The sequence below is a fragment of the Glycine soja genome, chromosome 1 (assembly GCF_004193775.1).
Source record: "Glycine soja cultivar W05 chromosome 1, ASM419377v2, whole genome shotgun sequence".
Classification (NCBI taxonomy): domain Eukaryota; kingdom Viridiplantae; phylum Streptophyta; class Magnoliopsida; order Fabales; family Fabaceae; genus Glycine; species Glycine soja.
Window position 1 is genome coordinate 17,844,606 of NC_041002.1, and position 17,572 is coordinate 17,862,177.

General features: G+C 34.5%; 1 protein-coding gene across 1 annotated transcript; it reads left to right on the forward strand.

The window, feature by feature from the left end:
* The first annotated feature begins 6,154 nt into the window (after positions 1-6,154).
* Positions 6,155-7,158, forward strand: LOC114404765. Its single transcript, XM_028367582.1, has 2 exons — positions 6,155-6,351; positions 6,547-7,158. The coding sequence occupies exons 1-2, from the start codon at positions 6,311-6,313 to the stop codon at positions 7,001-7,003; spliced, it is 498 nt and encodes a 165-aa protein (XP_028223383.1). The 5' UTR covers positions 6,155-6,310; the 3' UTR covers positions 7,004-7,158.
* Positions 7,159-17,572: the final 10,414 nt, after the last annotated feature.

Genomic DNA, 17,572 nt, shown 5'->3' on the forward strand with positions numbered 1-17,572 from the left:
CTAGGACTGAACTAACTTGTTTGAACCCGACAAGTGCACCGAATCGCGCAAGTAGTATAAAACGGTAAGAACTGAGAATCGAACTCTGGGGGAACTTGTGTTACTTGGTAAAGCTATATTCAGTGAATAGGTGTCTTGTATGAAAAGATATGTGTGGGCTATGAACAGGTATGTAAACTAACTATTAAAAAGGAAAATCACGTGAGTAATGATGTGTAAAGACAAGTAGACAACGTGTTGGTCTCCCTATTAGGTGCCTGATGTTATAAGGATATTCTCTACTTAACAATGCTCGTGTGTTCTATGGTGTCTCCTGAAATGCTAAACCCCGATCCCTTGTGATAGTCTAGCCTAATCCTGATCAAGCATCATCCTCAGATCCCTCTTGTTGGACTAAACTTGACCAGAACCGCATTAAGACAAGCATACAAACAACTAGGTTACTGTACCCCGATCCCTCATGATAATACGATAAACTAGCTCTGTCCTATCAAGTTCTAAGAATTAGACCAGTTCCCACTATTGAATGATCCTAACAAAGCATGCATCTACGTGATCAAGGAAAAAGCATACTAAAATGACATACTGATAGCACAGAGAACACATAAAACATCATTAAATAGATATAAAGGTATTTACATCAAGTACCTACAAGGAAGAACCAACAGAAGATTTAGCTCTCCATATCTGGGAAGCTTCCTTTACAACAAAGAGAAGAGAAAAATGAAGGATTGAAGAAATACAAGTAGTGGGGATGTCTCCTCCACCTATAGAACCTCGCAATCACTCACAGACTCATCTCATGCTCTCAGGATGGCTTCCTCTTCAAGCTCAATTCTCTGCCAGTCTTCGCACAGCAGAAGCTCTCAAAAATCTCTGGAACTTGGACCTTTCTCTCTCTAGAAATCTCTAAACATGCAGAAGCTTTGAGAAATGCCCAAACTCTCCCTCCATTTCTAATTTCAGGCTTAAATAGGTGGTCTCGTTGGTGCTCTTGCGCTTAGCGCGACTCTGGCTCACTTAGCGCACATAAGTGAATTTTAGCTTAGCGCGTGTCTTCTCGCTTAGCAGATGGATGCAAGCGGTGCACTTAGCGGGATGAGCTCTCGCTTAGCGCGCATGTAAAACTCATCCTTCTTCCAGATTCTTCCTCGCGCTCAGTCGCAAGAGTCGTGCACTCAGTGGATGGCTCGCTAAGCAGGAAGATTGGCTTAGCGAGCAGATCAAAATCAGCGCTTCACAAATTTGCCTAATTAACCTAAAATTGGAAGGGGATGATTATTAAATGCATGAAATGGGAGTACTAAGTACTTATTGCCTATATTTAACAAAAAGTAATTACAACACTACAAAATGACCATAAATGGGAGGAGAGGAGTTAGATACAATTTGCACAGATTTCTTACACAAAAGTTAGTCGTATTCATCGACTAACAATTATCGAGCCTTAAACACCATTACCATTAAGGATAGGTTCCCTCTACCTACCATTGACGAACTCTTGGACAATTTGGGTCATGCTACTTGGTTTTCTAAAGTGGACCTTACACAAGGCTTCCATCAAATTCGCATGGTAGAGGCCGACATCTCCAAGACGGCCTTTCGTACCCATCAAGGGCACTATGGGTACGTCATTATGCCATTTGGCCTCTATAATGCCCCATCTACGTTTCAAGCCACGATGAATGACTTGTTTCAGCCCTTCATCTACAAATTCATCCTGGTGTTTTTTTTATGACATTTTGGTGTATAGCCACAACTTCGACGAACACCTCACCCATCTAGACTAGGTCCTTCATACTCTACAGCAGGAAGAGTTTTATCTCAAACTTCCCAAGTGTGCCTTTGGCCAACGACATATACACTACTTGGGCCACATTGTGTCAGCAAATGGGGTCGAACTTGAGTCATCAAAGATACAGGCGATGCTGAATTGGCCTGTTTCCATTTTCCTCAGGTCTCTGTGTTGGTTCCTCGGCCTCACTGGTTTTTACCAGTGCTTCGTTAAGAACTACACCCAACTCGCATCCCATATGACTCATCTTCTTTGCAAAGACAAATTTAAATGGTCTCCTGAAGCTCTAACAACTTTCGATAATCTTAATCTGCCCATGACACAGACACTGATATTGACTCTTCCTGATTTCAATATCCCATTTGTGTTTGAGACTGATGCTTCGGTACTAGACTGGGAGTCGTTCTTATGTAACGGGATCACCTAATTGCTTATTTCAGCAAACAGTTTTGTCCGAAACTGCTTCGTTCCTCTACTTATATTCGTGAACTCCATGCAATCACTACCGTAGTGAAACATTGATGTCAATACTTGCTAGGACACCCTTTTGTCATCCTCACATATCTGTTGGTTTTGTGGAGGAAATAATAAAAAACTGAGGAGAGAAGAGAGACAATGCGTATGCGGAGGAAATAGAATTATTCTATTCTAATTCAAATTGTTCTCAGCAGCGATACAATAAATAGCAAAAGATAAACTAATTAGATAACAAGATATTAGCAAAATAGAATATTAAAACTAACTTGCTCCTTAAAGATAGGAACCACTTATTGACTAGGCTAATCCATTAAAACTGACTTACCCCTAAAATATAGGAAATCAACTTATTTACTAAATCCTATTTTAAAAATTGAAAAATAAAATATTATGCAGTTACAAAAGTATATCTTCAACACTCCTCCTTGCTTTTGGAACTGCAAACTCCAATTCTTTGAGTTCAAGTTTGTTGATGGGTAGTGACTTTGTAAACATGTCAGCCAATTGATCTTTAGACTTGCAGTAAATTAAGTTCACTTCTCCACTTTGTTGCATCTTTATCAAATAATAAACCTGGATGTTGAAATGTTTAATCTTCCCATGACACACGGGATTGTTTGCAATAGCAATGGCTACTTGATTGTCAACAAAAATTCCAGTTTTGTTCTTTTTAGAAAATAGAATGTTTGACCTTGTTGAAGTGAGATACATTAGACATCCAATCAAGCTCCCACAATATCCTTCATCAATGTTATCAACACCTTCTTCCTTGTTGAACTTCACCTTTTGATTCATTGGTGTGCTAACAGATTTGCATTCCTCCATTTGAAACTTCTTCAAATTTTCTTTTGCATATTTCCTTTTTTTCATGTTTAGCATTCTTTCAAGATGACAATGACCAAGTCTCTTGTGCTTGAATTCCGTGGGTGTGACTTGAGTGAAATAGGTTGTATGCTCCTCCTCTGCTGGATCAAATGAGAAGCTTTTACCTTTCATTTTAACCTTTAGAACTTCCCGGCCAAAATTGTCATAGATAAAGCAATGTTGATGTTCAAAGGACACTTTAAATCCCTTTTTAATCAACTGACCTACGCTTAGCAAGTTTTGGTCAATGTTAGGTACATAAAGAACATCTGATATTAATTTGATACCTGAACATGTTGAAATTGCAACAATTCCTTTTCCTTTTACAGGAATATAGCCACTATTCCCAATTCTAACCTTTGAGACACTAGTTGGCTTCAAATCTTTGAATAAAGTCTTATCATATGTCATGTGGTTCGTACAACCACTATCAATCAACCAACTTTCACTTGATTCACTACTCAAGAAGCATGTGGCCACAAATAGTTGGTCCTCCTCTTCTTGATTAGCAATCTGAGCTCCCTCATCATGGTGATTTTTGTTGGCGCAGATCACCGCTTCATGCCCTATCTGGTTGCACTTGTTACATTTTGCATCTGGTCTCCTCCAACATCTGAAAGGTGCATGACCTTTTTTGCCACAATGCTGACAAGGTGGATAATTTTTCTTTTTATCCTTACCTTGGTTGTTTGCACTGTTTTCGTTGCTTGCTGGTTGATTCTTCTTGAAAAAATCCTTTTTGCTTTCATCAACTTCATGATGTTTGGCGGGCAAAGCACCTTCGACAACACGATCTTGCCTCATCAACCTTCGCTGCTCTTGAGCTTGCAGGGCATGTAGCACTTCTGCCAATGTGATTTTCGACAGATCTTTTGTGTTCTCAAATGAAGCTATAGATGCTTCATACCTCTCCAGCACTGTTACCAAAATTTTCTCTACAATTCTCGAATAAGCAAAATCACTTCCCAACAACTTTATCTTGTTGGCAATACCCAACAATTTGTTTGAGTATTCTTTGATTGTCTCTGACTCTTGCATCCTTTGAAGCTCAAATTCTCTCCTTAAATTCAGCACTTGCATGCTTCGTAATCTATCATCTCCAGCGTATTCCTCTTTCAGATAATCCCAAATTGCTTTGGGTGATTTAAGAGTCATAATTCTGATGAATATCATTTGTGAAACACCAGTGAACAAACATGACCTCGCCTTTGCCTTCTTCATCTTTCTTTCCTTGTGATTTTTAATTTGTGCCATGGTGGGATTTTCAGGCAGCGGAAATATTTCATAATCCTCTTCCACAGCATCCCATAAATCCAAAGACTCCATGTAGGATTGCATTTTCACTTCCCAAAGATCATAATTCTCACTATCAAAGATTGGAAGAGTTATGTGGGAAAAACTTGCTTCACCTTCCATGGTAGAGGTCCCGTAAGAATAAGGCTCTCGATACCAATTGTTGGTTTTGTGGAGGAAATAATAAAAAACAGAGGAGAGAAGAGAGACAATGCGTATGCGGAGGAAATAGAATTATTCTATTCTAATTCAAATTTTTCTCAGTAGCGATACAATAAATAGCAAAAGATAAACTAATTAGATAACAAGATATTAGCAAAATAGAATATTAAAACTAATTTGCTCCTTAAAGATAGGAACCACTTATTGACTAGGCTAATCCATTAAAACTGACTTACCCCTAAAATATAGGAAATCAACTTATTTACTAAATCCTATTTTAAAAATTAAAAAATAAAATATTATGCAGTTACAAAAGTATATCTTCAACAATATCACAAAAGCTTGCGGGAGTTAATGACAAAGTCCCACTCGATTTGATTTTTAGAACTATGCCTATCACGTAACTCAACTAAACTTTAATTAAAATACCCAAAGTAGAACGAATAAAGAGTAAATTGCAAAGCTTTTGTTGCTCTGTTACGTTTAAATACTTTTGGGTGGCTTGCTTCGGTTTTCCAGATTCCGCTTGACGCGTCAGAATAAATTCTTGTCATGCCTCCTAAGTTCTATCTTTATATTACGAAACTAATTTTTTCAAAAGTTTTACTCGTCTATGAAAATGTGTATATAGCTGTATATAGGCATTGATATAGAGCTAATTTTAACTGGAAAGGGTTTTAAATATTAATCTCTCTATATTTTAAGGACAAAATAAAATCAGATTATATATTTCCAATTATTCTAACTCTTTTTAAAAATTATATAATAATAATAATACTTCTTAAATGAATAAATAATAATTTATATAATATAATATTATATTTATATTAATATCATTGGTTTTAAATATACTATAAAATATATCTTAATTTTAATTTATATTTTCTATTTTATAATTTAGTTATATATAATATTAAAATTGATATATTGTTTAAGCAAATTGAGTCAATTAGATCTCATCTCATATATTAAGACTTTATATATTTTATTTGTACAAAATATTCATCAATTTTATTAATAGATCTCTAGTTTATAGAAAAACTTAAGTTTCCATCTTTAATAGTATTTTTCCATTTTTCTACATTTTTTCCCACAAGGCTAGAATCCCATATACTAAAAAAAACATAAACATTTGAGTTCAGTTCCATTTAAACTAATGAGATGTTAGATGATTAAATATGTTTTATTCATTATAAATATTTAAAAACTCACTTTTAGTCTCTTAAGAAAATATCATCTCTTTTTTATTCTCTGTTTGTGAAAGTGTATTATATATGATCTTTATTCTTTACAAAAGATAATAATGTCCTTTTATTTTAACTTTTCATTTACGAAAATATAAACTATACATGTCAACTTTCTATAAATGAAAAATTAAAAGAAAACTATATTTTCTAAGACTAAAAGTCAACAATATTACACTTTATTTATAGAAAGTAAAAATATACTTAATCTAGAAGATTTGAACCTAGACTTAGGAGCAATTTTTGTATGAACGATCGCCCTAGCCGACAAACTCAACCAGGTGAAAGTACGAAGACGAAAGTACATAGGAAGCTGGTGCAACAAGTGGTACAGCCGCGTCCCAAATTAATTATGCTTTGCTTTTTAATCCATCCCTACCCCCTCTTTTGTATAAATGTAATTCACACATGATCCATATACAAATTTAAAACTATATACAAAACCATAGTATTGAAGAGAAAGCGGAAGAGATTAATGCCTGAAATTCGTTCAACGAGTCCCGAATCAGTTGAATGGTTAGTCCCTTGGTCATGCTCTTATTAGTCTTAGCTACATCTTTTTGCAATCTAACACTTTTTCAAAACTTCTTAGTGTCAAGTTTTTTCTTATGAGGACTGCTTAGTTTATTTCTTCTTTTTATGTTGAATTTTTTAAATCATCTCAAAAGTCTAAAACATGACTTATTTATGTTTTCTTTCTTTTATTGCTAGCTCCAATTCTTCGGGGCCGAATTTTCCATCCCCACTGAACGGTGTTATAATCTTTGTGGTAACAACATTTGGAGGGTACCTCCAAGTTCAATTCGGGTCAAAGAACACATCTCCATTCGATGAACACTACATAATTATGTGGGCAGTTTCTGTGGCCTTATCACTTTATGCAATGATGTTAATTGCTGAGTTCACAGTGGAGCTTCACAAACACAGTTTCCTTTCGATCATCAAACGGTTCACTGTGCTAATGGGAGCCCTTGTCGCTGTTCTGCTCACTATAATCATTCTTCCCCTGTTTGGATATTTCAAGTTGCTTCTTTGGACCATTTGTTTCGTGAAGGCAACATTTGTGAGCTTCGAAGAAATTTGTAATTGTTTTTGGAAAGGATTGTGTCAAACCATTGACATGGTAAGCAGTTACTTTGGCAGGGAACATGCTAGTTTGCCAGTATAATGTATAATTAGTACTCGAAGCAACATGAGTTAACTGCTGACAATTAATTAAGGAGTGTACGTTTTCTTCCTTCTTTTTTTACATTTTCTTTCCTTTCTTATTCATAATCTGGAAATGAATTGATAAAGAATAGACTTATTTGCTTTACTTTGTGATCCAATGTCCCATGCCCACGGCCAAGAGTTTACGAATTTCCATGTTTTAATTAGTCATAGAAGCAAGTACGTATAACTTTGTCCAATTTGCATTTTCTATAGTTTAATGATTAAATCCTTAATCATTGACATTGTTTACATTCTGTTAAGTCACGGTAGCGTGGCATTTAAGACATGGGCATTCCGACATGGCAACACAGAAACATTATTGCTAAATTGCCCGAAATGAGAAGCAAAAATATTCTGATACCAAACCCAATCCTCGAACAACATTTGCAAAGACAGGGCTGAAAGGCCAAGGTTGTACTCAATGAAGAATGACAAGGTTGTGTGGCTGGCTCAATTCTCATCTGTTATCATCAAAAACTCATATTCATCGATAAATTTGGTTGTTTCTCGGTTTTTAGCACTGAGTTTTCTAGTGTGTTAAGCTCAAAATTTCTCCCCCTCCCTAGTGCGCATGGTAATTCGAGTTTTGAATTTTCATTTTTAGCTCCAAAATCTCCATTAACTTTTTAAAACAATATTATAATCTATTTCATCTTGTGTTCCTCTCTTTTTGTGGCTGGCTCAATTCTCGCCTATTATCATCAAAAACTCATATTCATCGATAAATTTGGTTGTGTTTCTCTGTTTTTAGCACTGAGGTTTCTAGTGTGCTAAGCTCAAAATTTCTCCACCTCCCTAGTGAGCATGATAATTCGAGTTTTCAATTTTCATTTTTAGCTCCAAAATCTCCATTAACTTTTTAAAACAATACTATAATCTATTTCATCTTATGTTTCTCTCTTTCCTTCACTATTATTTTTATTTTATGATTTTTTTTATCAGTAAATATTAGTTAGTTTGTTAGTTTTGTAAAAAAACATTTGTGGAAGATTCAAACCTGTAACTTTTTCCCCTCCTTTCTTTCTTTACCGTTAAGTAACTCATTTATTTCCAACTACCAAGACATCCTTATATCTTGTATTTTTGAAGCTTTTGTTACATATTTTTACTTTCAATCCCCGTGCTTATCTGTGTTCGATTGAAATTTGATGAATTTCCTTGAGTGATTAATTCCATTTGAACTATAAGTTGAATTTTATAGGTTTCCTGTAAACTTAGGAACCAGAAATAAAGTCACGTTAGGAACACAGCATTTTGCTCTTTCCATGCATGATATTTTGAAATTTGGTCATAAATTTGTTAATTTACCATGGCAACTGTGTATCTTTATTTTTTGGCAAATACTAACCCGGCCTAAAGAGATTGGTTAAAGAACTTGAAATAAAAATATTATTGGAAGATGAAAAATTGTGTTATTAGTAATCTTTTTTACTATCTTCTATGATTTATATAATAAATATTTTTTTCTTTTAATTTCTTATCCTTATTTTTTTTCTTTTGGTTACATTGTGTCTGTTAGTTTTACACAGAATTTTGTGGGCTTTAACTATACTATTTTTTTTTTTTGTTTTTGTAGTGTTTGACTGGTTATTGCCTCTGTTTAAAGAGTTGAATTGTCAATTTGTACTAGTTTGTTTACTACATGAAAGCAAACAACGAGGAGGCACTTAAAGAAATAAATATTGCTGGTAAAAAAATGATTTCAAGAAAAAAAAAATGCATAGTTTACAAGGATTTGTCTTTAGTTCATGTTGCAGTTATATTTCAATTTGTCAACCTCCATTGGCAATTAATCACGATCCTTTCTGAACAATTTGAACTTGTTCCAAGGTTTTAGTACAAATATCTATACGAGAATGTAAATCAGAAGCATTTAGTAAGTTCCTTGTTTTTACTGCAGCATGGATGCAAAGGTTTTGTGGCGTAGCAGCTCTACTGTCTTGTTTTTGCTGGTGTTCATATTTTGTATTTGTATCCCCGACTTCCTATGGGAGCACATGTAACAGAAGGGTTGAATTGTAATTTAAAATTTTTTGTAAACTTTTTCGTAAGAACTCAACTATCATATGTATGTTAAAAACGAGGAAACACAGTTTTTGTAAAAGCAAGGAGACACATATATGCGATACTTATCAGACTGAAAAACTTGTTTTCAAAAGAAATCAAATGTCAACCCTCAGTCAATTAGTATATAAAGTAGATAAAGAGAGAAGCATATGTACAAAGAGTTTTATACCGGTTCGTTTCTACCACTAAGACTAAGTCGAGTTCTTGGAAACCAACCAAGTTTATACTATCTTTTAACAAAGATACATTTATTTTTCATTATCACTTCTGGCTCTTACACAAAACTTATCCTCAAGCTTTCTACAACCCAAGTATTATTTTTTACCAAGCCACTTCTAGTTGTAAATAAGTCAGCAAATTTTTTGAAGGTTAAGTGCACACAAACAAGGCTATCATTTTATAGACGAATATCTGACTTAAGCACAATTTTGTTCTACTCTCAGGATTTACAACATATTTTGAGAGTTTTTATAACTTAGAATTTATTTAAAAAGGGCTTGAAGGTAGGAGAGAATGCTTTATTCAAAAGTTTGTGTTCTTCAAAAACTTCTAGTGTTTATAGACTTCTTCAACATGTAATCATTATCTCTAAACGGTCTTCAAAATGAGTCTGATCTTTCATCAGAAGAAGGTGTATGTTGGTGCATTAAATGTGTGTTTGTTCCTTGCTAATACACCAATCTGCTGTAGCTAGCTTCAATAGTCAAATCAACTTTAGCATTCAAAGCAAGTTTGTACAATAGGTGCAATAGTTTACACATCTTTTTAGCTAGAGAGAGAGTTTATTTCTGATTGTTTCTCTTGTTATCTTTACTTCGACAGATCCTAGGAAGGATGTTGGAACATTCTTTGAAAATGGAATCACAAACACAAAGCATTAACTCAGTCTTAAATGTTTTTCACATCTTAGTGTTTATATGCTATCATCTGATCCATTAGATATAGATACATTGCTTTCTTCTATTGGCATATAAGATGCAAATTTTTTATCTTAGTACTTATTTGCATCTAATCAAAATTATTGAGGGTTCTAATTTGTCTTATGACTCAAAAGTGTTATTAACATAGAAATGTGATTTAGGATTTTGATTACATGTGAAGAGGTATTATGAAGTTCAACCCCAATGATATCTATTTCATCGTTTACCTTAAAGTTCACATGTTCACCAATTGTTCAATAAATTTCTAAATAAAATTTACTTGTTATCTATTACAATTAAAAAAAGTATGTTTAGTACGAACACTTGTCATCATCATCTCCTTAAAAAAATTTCCACCTAAAATCTCCTTTTTTACTAGGAACCAAAACAACCTTTTTCAGCTTCTAAATTTTCATGTCTTTTTATTTTAAAAAATAAATAATAAATAAAAACATATCATAAACCACTTTGTGCACTAGTTTCATGCTAGACTAGATTCAAAATTCAATTTTGAATATGTTTCTTCTTTCTCTCACTCATTCAATCACCCATTCATGTTATTTCTTCTTCTTCCCTCCTCCCATCTTCCCTTTCTTCTTTCCATAATTGTTGATTGTTGGATGATAGCAATAGAGACAGGGTAGATGATAGTGGTCATCTGGTCCAGTAGTCTTGTCTTTTGACACCAACTATGGTATCGAAAGTTGCAAACAAACAATAAACTCGCCTCACCTATATATATCTCTCTGTTAGTTCCTTGTGGCGTTACTCAGAGATCTCTTAGGTTCATGTTTGTTCGTCTAAACGCAGAGCTCTATGTACCAAATCAAAGACAATTTGGTATAGATTTCAAAGACAAAATTAATATTAACTTTTGGGGTCAAATACCCATTCAATTTAAAAAGGGGCTAAAGGGGTGTTTTGAGATTCACATCAAAGAGACGTCATTTTGAAATTTCGATCATGCCACTATGACCAGGGTTGAGCGAAAGTTACAAAAATGAATTATATTTTATAAAAAGACAACTTTTACAACATCTCATTTTCAAGGGTTTTTCAAAGGAAGTGTAAAAACATCCAATAACGGTACCCAAGTCACAACATATGCATATATAGGCTCAAACTAATTAGGAGAAGGCTTAGAAATCATGATTACCTTGAAGAAATCAGGAAGGGAGGATTGGAGTCTCCGTTCTCTACCGAATCCTCAAGTTGAGTTTTGAATATTCCGCTCCAATTAAATTGTTCTTCTTCGTGTGGTGGTCTGGCGGCAAGCAACGACAGCTTGTAGCGGTCACCAATGGTCGACGATGGTGGAGGAGTAGGTTGGGGGTGTTGGGTGAGGGTTTTGGGGAGAAAAATGTGTGTTTTATGTTGTTAGACGTATTTTTAGCATGCAAGACTTGCCCGAGCAAAATTTGGCTGGCCTGGGAGAGTTGACCTAACTCAGACTCGCCTTGGAGAGTTTTGGGTGAATTCTTCTCCAACATATTTTTATTGCTTTTGTGCAAAGGTCATATCTCATACTCTAGATGTTATTTTGAAAATATGAAGCCTACAGTCCAACAGTTAACAAATCCAAGTTCATGGTTTTCATCGAAACAGGTTTTGGGTCAATCTCGAAATCACACAATTCCAACACAGATCAATCAAACTACACATAACCTAATATCTACACCAAGCAGTTGCACAAGGAAAATTCACACAACACTTCACTAATCCAAATTAATCAAGTAATAAAATAATACAAGAAATGCATCAATCATCTATTTTTAGTTATTGAAATTTTAGGGCATTACACTGAGCACAATTCCTCTTGTGCTGAGCGCAACATTTCGCGTTGGGGGCAATTCCTCCTCGGGTCGGCATTGCGCTTAGCATGCGCTAAGTGAGATGTCAAAAAGTGTTATTTTGAAAATCCCAATAGTCAAACCGTGAGGACTTGGGTTGCTAACCTACATTCCAAATCTAAAGGTGATCCAATGGTTAACGTGTCTAGGATCGCAGTTTTACTGGAACAGGTTTAGGTAAAACTTGAAATCTCATAATTTGAACCTATGTAAATACAACTCCATATAAGTCAACATCCACATCAAGAAAATCACACATGGCTAGTTCACACAACAGCTCAACTCATTCAAATCAATCAAATAATCAAATAACATAAGAAAATATATTAAACATCGATTTAAAGTTGGTTAAATTTTTGGGCGTTACATATCAGGCTAATCCTAAGGAATCTCACTTAACAATTGTCAAAAAGATCATTAAGTACCTGTCGCAACCTACCTTACGACAGAACAATGAAAGAAAATAAATAAAATAAAAGGCACGTTCATTTCCCAAGGAGAAAACGAGTCGAAGTCACCACCAACGTTTATTTAAGGAAAATGTTAGAAAAATCAAAAAGAGGTCTGCAAATTTTGAAAAGAAGGGTTCAGGAGTTGTTTACGCATAGGGAAGGTATTAGCACCCCATGCGCCTGTCACAAGGGACGACAACATTTAATCAAGTGTGCAAAATGTGACCTTATTTATTTTCCCTTTTTTATTATTATATTTTTTGAATTGACAAGGGTGTTGGTCTTGCTCCTACGTATCCCTAGGTGTAATGAGGAAATCAGATATACATAGTTCTTTAGTAGAAATGTTTTTTAAAGATTTATTTTAATTGCAAACAAAGAGTCGTTATAAGACGTTGGATCTTGAAACGATGTTTTAAATTTTGAAAAGCGGAGAGAATCATTAAGGTGTTGGATCTTGAAATGATCTCAAGTGATATTTGATGAAAGAAGTTGGATTATGAATTGATTTTTTTTTCATTTTTGTTGTGTTTTTTACCTTACAGTCTCACTAAAAAAACAATTGTTATGACATTAGTGATCGACAAGAATTAAGCCTTACAAATAAAATAAAATTACCAATGATAAGTGGAGAAGATAAATGTACACATAATATCACAAAGGACCCATAAGGGTACACAGATTACATCAAAATCTTAAAAAAAACTAACCAACTATTGCACATGGTACAAGACTAGCAAGAGAAAGGATGTAGGAAATGATCCACGGTTCGATTCAGCGATGCCTCGGCTTTGCTTTTTTTTCCTTTTTCTCTTTCTCCCTGTGTTTTTTCTTTTGTTCCTTCAATTGCCTGCCCCTCAACCCTTCCCCCTGCATGGCTATTTATAGAAAAAGCCATTTGGTGCAGGGGAAGCTCGCCCAGGCGATCTGGTTGCTTCAGGATGAAGGCATTCCATAACCCAGGCGAGCTAGATGTTGGCCTGGGCGAGCTCAGGCCTAGAAAAATCCAAAAATGGCCATTTTCCCCCCTTTCTTTGTAGTTTTTGTTCCCAGATATGACAATCAAACATCAACTTGAGCGATCCCTTGACCTTGCACTACAATCGATGCTAAAAAATGTAATTCGATTAGCAATGATCAAAACGTCATATCCGAATGATAAAACATTAAACCTAGATGAAATTAGGGTTTAACAGTACCCTAAAGGTACAACCAATGTAGGTTTGTGATATCCCTAAGGTACCTCCTTAAATCTAACAACCTTTTTAGACTTTGATTTTGTAGGTTGCAAATTAGATTGAAAAAGCACACCTATTAGGAAGCTTTCTTGTGTCTTAGAATTGCAAGAAACAAACTTTTGTAGCAGTTTCAATTCTAGAAGTTGAATATATTGCAGCTGGAAGTTGTTGTGCTCAAAGTCGCTAGATGAAGCAACAACTTGAAGACTTTGGAATAAACCTTGATCACATTCCTCTAAAACGTGACAACACAAGTGCAATCAATCTAACTAAAATCTTGTCATTCATTCTAGGACTAAAGACATAGAAATAAGGCATCATTTTCTTAGAGATTGTGTTTTAAATGGTGCTTGCTGCATTGAGTTCATAGATAGTGAGCATCAACTACTAGACATATTCACTAAACCACTTGCTAGAGATAGGTTCTTCTTCATTAGAAATGAACTAGGCATCTTAGATGGATCTAGCATTGAATGACATTTTGTTTAGTTCATATCATTTGTTGCTTATTGCAATCTTTGTCTCTTGATTTCTCTTGAAATGTCTTAGTTTGTTGATATGTGTGTTAAGTGTGTGATCAATTTTTCAAAACTTCTTGTTTTAATCGATTACACCATGATTTAATCGATTATCATTGCTTTGTATTTGTTATCAGTTTTGAAAATCTTCTATTTTAATCGATTACCTCGTGTTTTAATCAATTACCGTTTTTTGAGTTTGTGGTGTTTTGGTTCATATTTGTCTATTTTAATCGATTACTTGTTTGTTTAATCAATTACATGCCTATATGTATGACTTTTGTGTGGATTTCGTTCTATTTTATTCGATTAGTTAACATTTTAATCGATTACCATGGCCTCAGGGGAAGTTTTTTTGGCATATTTAATCAATTACGCTTGTGTTTTAATCGATTACTTATAGAAGCTTTTGGTTTTAAGTGAAAATGAGGGTCAATTTAATCAATTACTATGTCATTTTAATCAATTACTTATGTGTCTGTTGCATGTAATCCGTTACATTTCTTCATCTTCACCTCATTAACCACCATTATTCCTACATTTACTCCCACCACCAACCTTAACCAACTAGAACATCACTACCTCTCTATAAAAGACAACCCTAACCCCTTTCACAAGTTACACCAACACTTCCTCTAATTAGCCATTTTTGAACCCAACATTTCTTCTACGCCCAAACTCTATTTCTCTTCTAAAAAATGGCTAGCAACCCTTCCAGAGCTCAGAAGAAAGCCAAGTCCTCCAAGAGGAAACAAGGAGAGTGCTCTCGATCCACTCTCAATAGGCTTGATACATGGTTTATAGATGAGAGTAAGAAGAACAACTTCAAGATGATATACAGTGTGAAGAATTTGAGAATACCCAAGTATTTGGACTTGGAGTGGTTCTCCCAGCAAGGGTTTAGCTTCCCTTATTTGCTTGAAGCATAGGGTCTATCCAAGCTTGTGTAGATGAAAGGAACTTTTTATCCAGGGCTGGTGAAAGTCTTTTATACTTGTGCTCGCGTCAATTTTGAAGATAATCTTTTTTCTACATTTAATGGAGTAGAAATGATTATCAACGCTGAAGTTTAGAAGGCAGTAGTTGGACTGGACATGGGTGGAGTCCACAAGTTTGAAGAATCTACTGATGGTTACAGCAAGATGCAAACTTACAAAGGTATGCTCCTTGACCCAGCAAGGAATATGAGGAATTGCCTAGGTGTAGGTGATTTGACTATTGAAGATAGAATGCTTGTGTACCTCATAACCTACATTCTCACACCGAGGTCTTGTAATTACACACAGGTGACTGATGATGATTTACATATTGTGTTTGGTCTAAAATCAGGTATTAAGATGATCTGGATACTTTTGATTGAAGATATCATGTTGAAGAGCCCTCGGTTAGTCGATTATGAGTTTTCGTATGTTGTGCTGGCCTTAAGATTCATTGATTATTTTAATATCGATGACTCTAATGAGATAGTAGACTTCACCAAAGCATTTAGTGAGATAACCAAAAGGCATCTCAAAATGCTTGGGATGAGGTTTGTTGAACATGAATGGATCATGGCTAGAGAGCCACCAGCAATAGCAAACATGGACCAAATGGAAGAAGAAGCAGAAGCTGAAGCTCAGCAAGAGCCTGCGCAACAATGAAGTCCTTTTGAGTCTCTTATGATGTCATGCTTCACCTCCATCTAGAGCACTCAGCTAATGTTCACAATACTTTGGAGAATATCACAACTCGGTGGGAGAACATAGAAACTAGGCTAACCCTTAGAAACCTCCTTAACCTAGATGAGAATGAGGCGTAGTTGTGTTTCTGTGCTTGGTTTTACTGTTTGTTGGTCTATTTTGTTATGTTTGTTTTTGTTTGATAAAAATTAAGTGTTTGTTTAGAAAGCTCTATGATTAATGATTTGTAATGTTTCATGATTAATGAAATGCTATGATTTATTTCCCTTCAATTTTTTTGTGTTTTGTTTTGTGTATAAGTTCAAACTTTTTGGCCTTGTTAATGCCAAAAAGGGGAGATGAACTGCATATTTGCTTGCATTGCATAAGCATTTGGAAAGAACCAGTTTATTGCTTTTATTGTTTGCATTTGCATTAGCATTAGTGAAATTATAAAGTAAGATATATGATGATGATGATGATGATGGTGATATTAATTTATCTTTTCTTAAGTGTTAAGTTTTTTCATGATTGACTTAAACTTGAAGATTGGAGAAGAGCTCGAAGCTAGGAGAAGAGCTTGAAGATGTTGAAGATATGGGGAACATCATGAAGACTTAAGCTTGAAGCTTAGAGAAGAGCTTGAAGATGTTTTGTCTTTTACATGCCCAACTCACTTGAGTGGCATTTGTATTGGTTGTTATATTGAATGTTGCATCTTAGTCCACATCATATCATTTATGCATCATGTATCATCATAAGTGAGTGAGAAGAAAATTTCTAAAGTTAGAAAAATTCTTCAGAAGGCAAAACTCTCTGTTTCAATCAATTACATCATTATCATAATCGATTACACAAAATTGTTTTTGAGACAATGAATGATTTATTCAGGAGTCTTTGCTCTAATCGATTATCACGTGATATAATTGATTACTTCTCTTTCTTTAAGTATTTCAGAAGTGAACAAGAACACTTAAGTCAATTACTTTGAGTATCTAATTGAGTACATTGTTCTTAAGTTGTTTCTAGTTTTTGGAAGAACACTTTAATCGATTAAAAAGATAATCTAATCAATTACTTCATTGAATTAATCGATTACCTTGTAGATTTAATTGATTATAAGCGGTTATAACTTTTTTCTCTATAAATAATCACCTTGTGTTCTCTTCAAAACAACAACGAAAACACAATATTTGGAGCTTCTATTTGAGCTAAGAACAAGTGTTGTTGTTAGTCAAAGAAAGAAGAGAAGAAAAATGCTTAGAAATAGTAACTCACAACTTCAAATCTTTTTATTATGAAGATCTTTTTGTGATTAGTGAGTTGTGTTACTTTCTTGAATTCAAGAAGCCATCTTATTCAGTCAAGCAAGGTTTTACGGAAAAGATTGATCAGGTCATGTCTATCTTTGACTCTAGTTTTTTGTGTATGGTTTTACACATCTCTTCTTTGTGCATGAATTTCTGAAGGCATGCTAGAATGAATGTTTCTAGTTTGGGTTATTGATTTTCATTCTATTTTCGACACTTAATGTTATTCTTGCCAATGATATGGTGCACACACTATATAGGTTCTTTGGCTCAAGCCTTTTTCAGCATACATACAATTTGAGGTTTTAGCTCTAATTTATTCTCAGTTTTCTTCTTTCACTCTGTGATCTGCTCTCTCTTTTTTTTTAATTCTAATTTATTCCAACAATTTCTCTTTTATATGGCTGGTGGTTTCTCGCATTTTCTCCTGGATTGGTTCTAGCGTTTTCTTGCTCGCTACTACTAATATAGGTAAAAATAATACTCTTTTTTTCCCCTTCTGCAAACTTTGA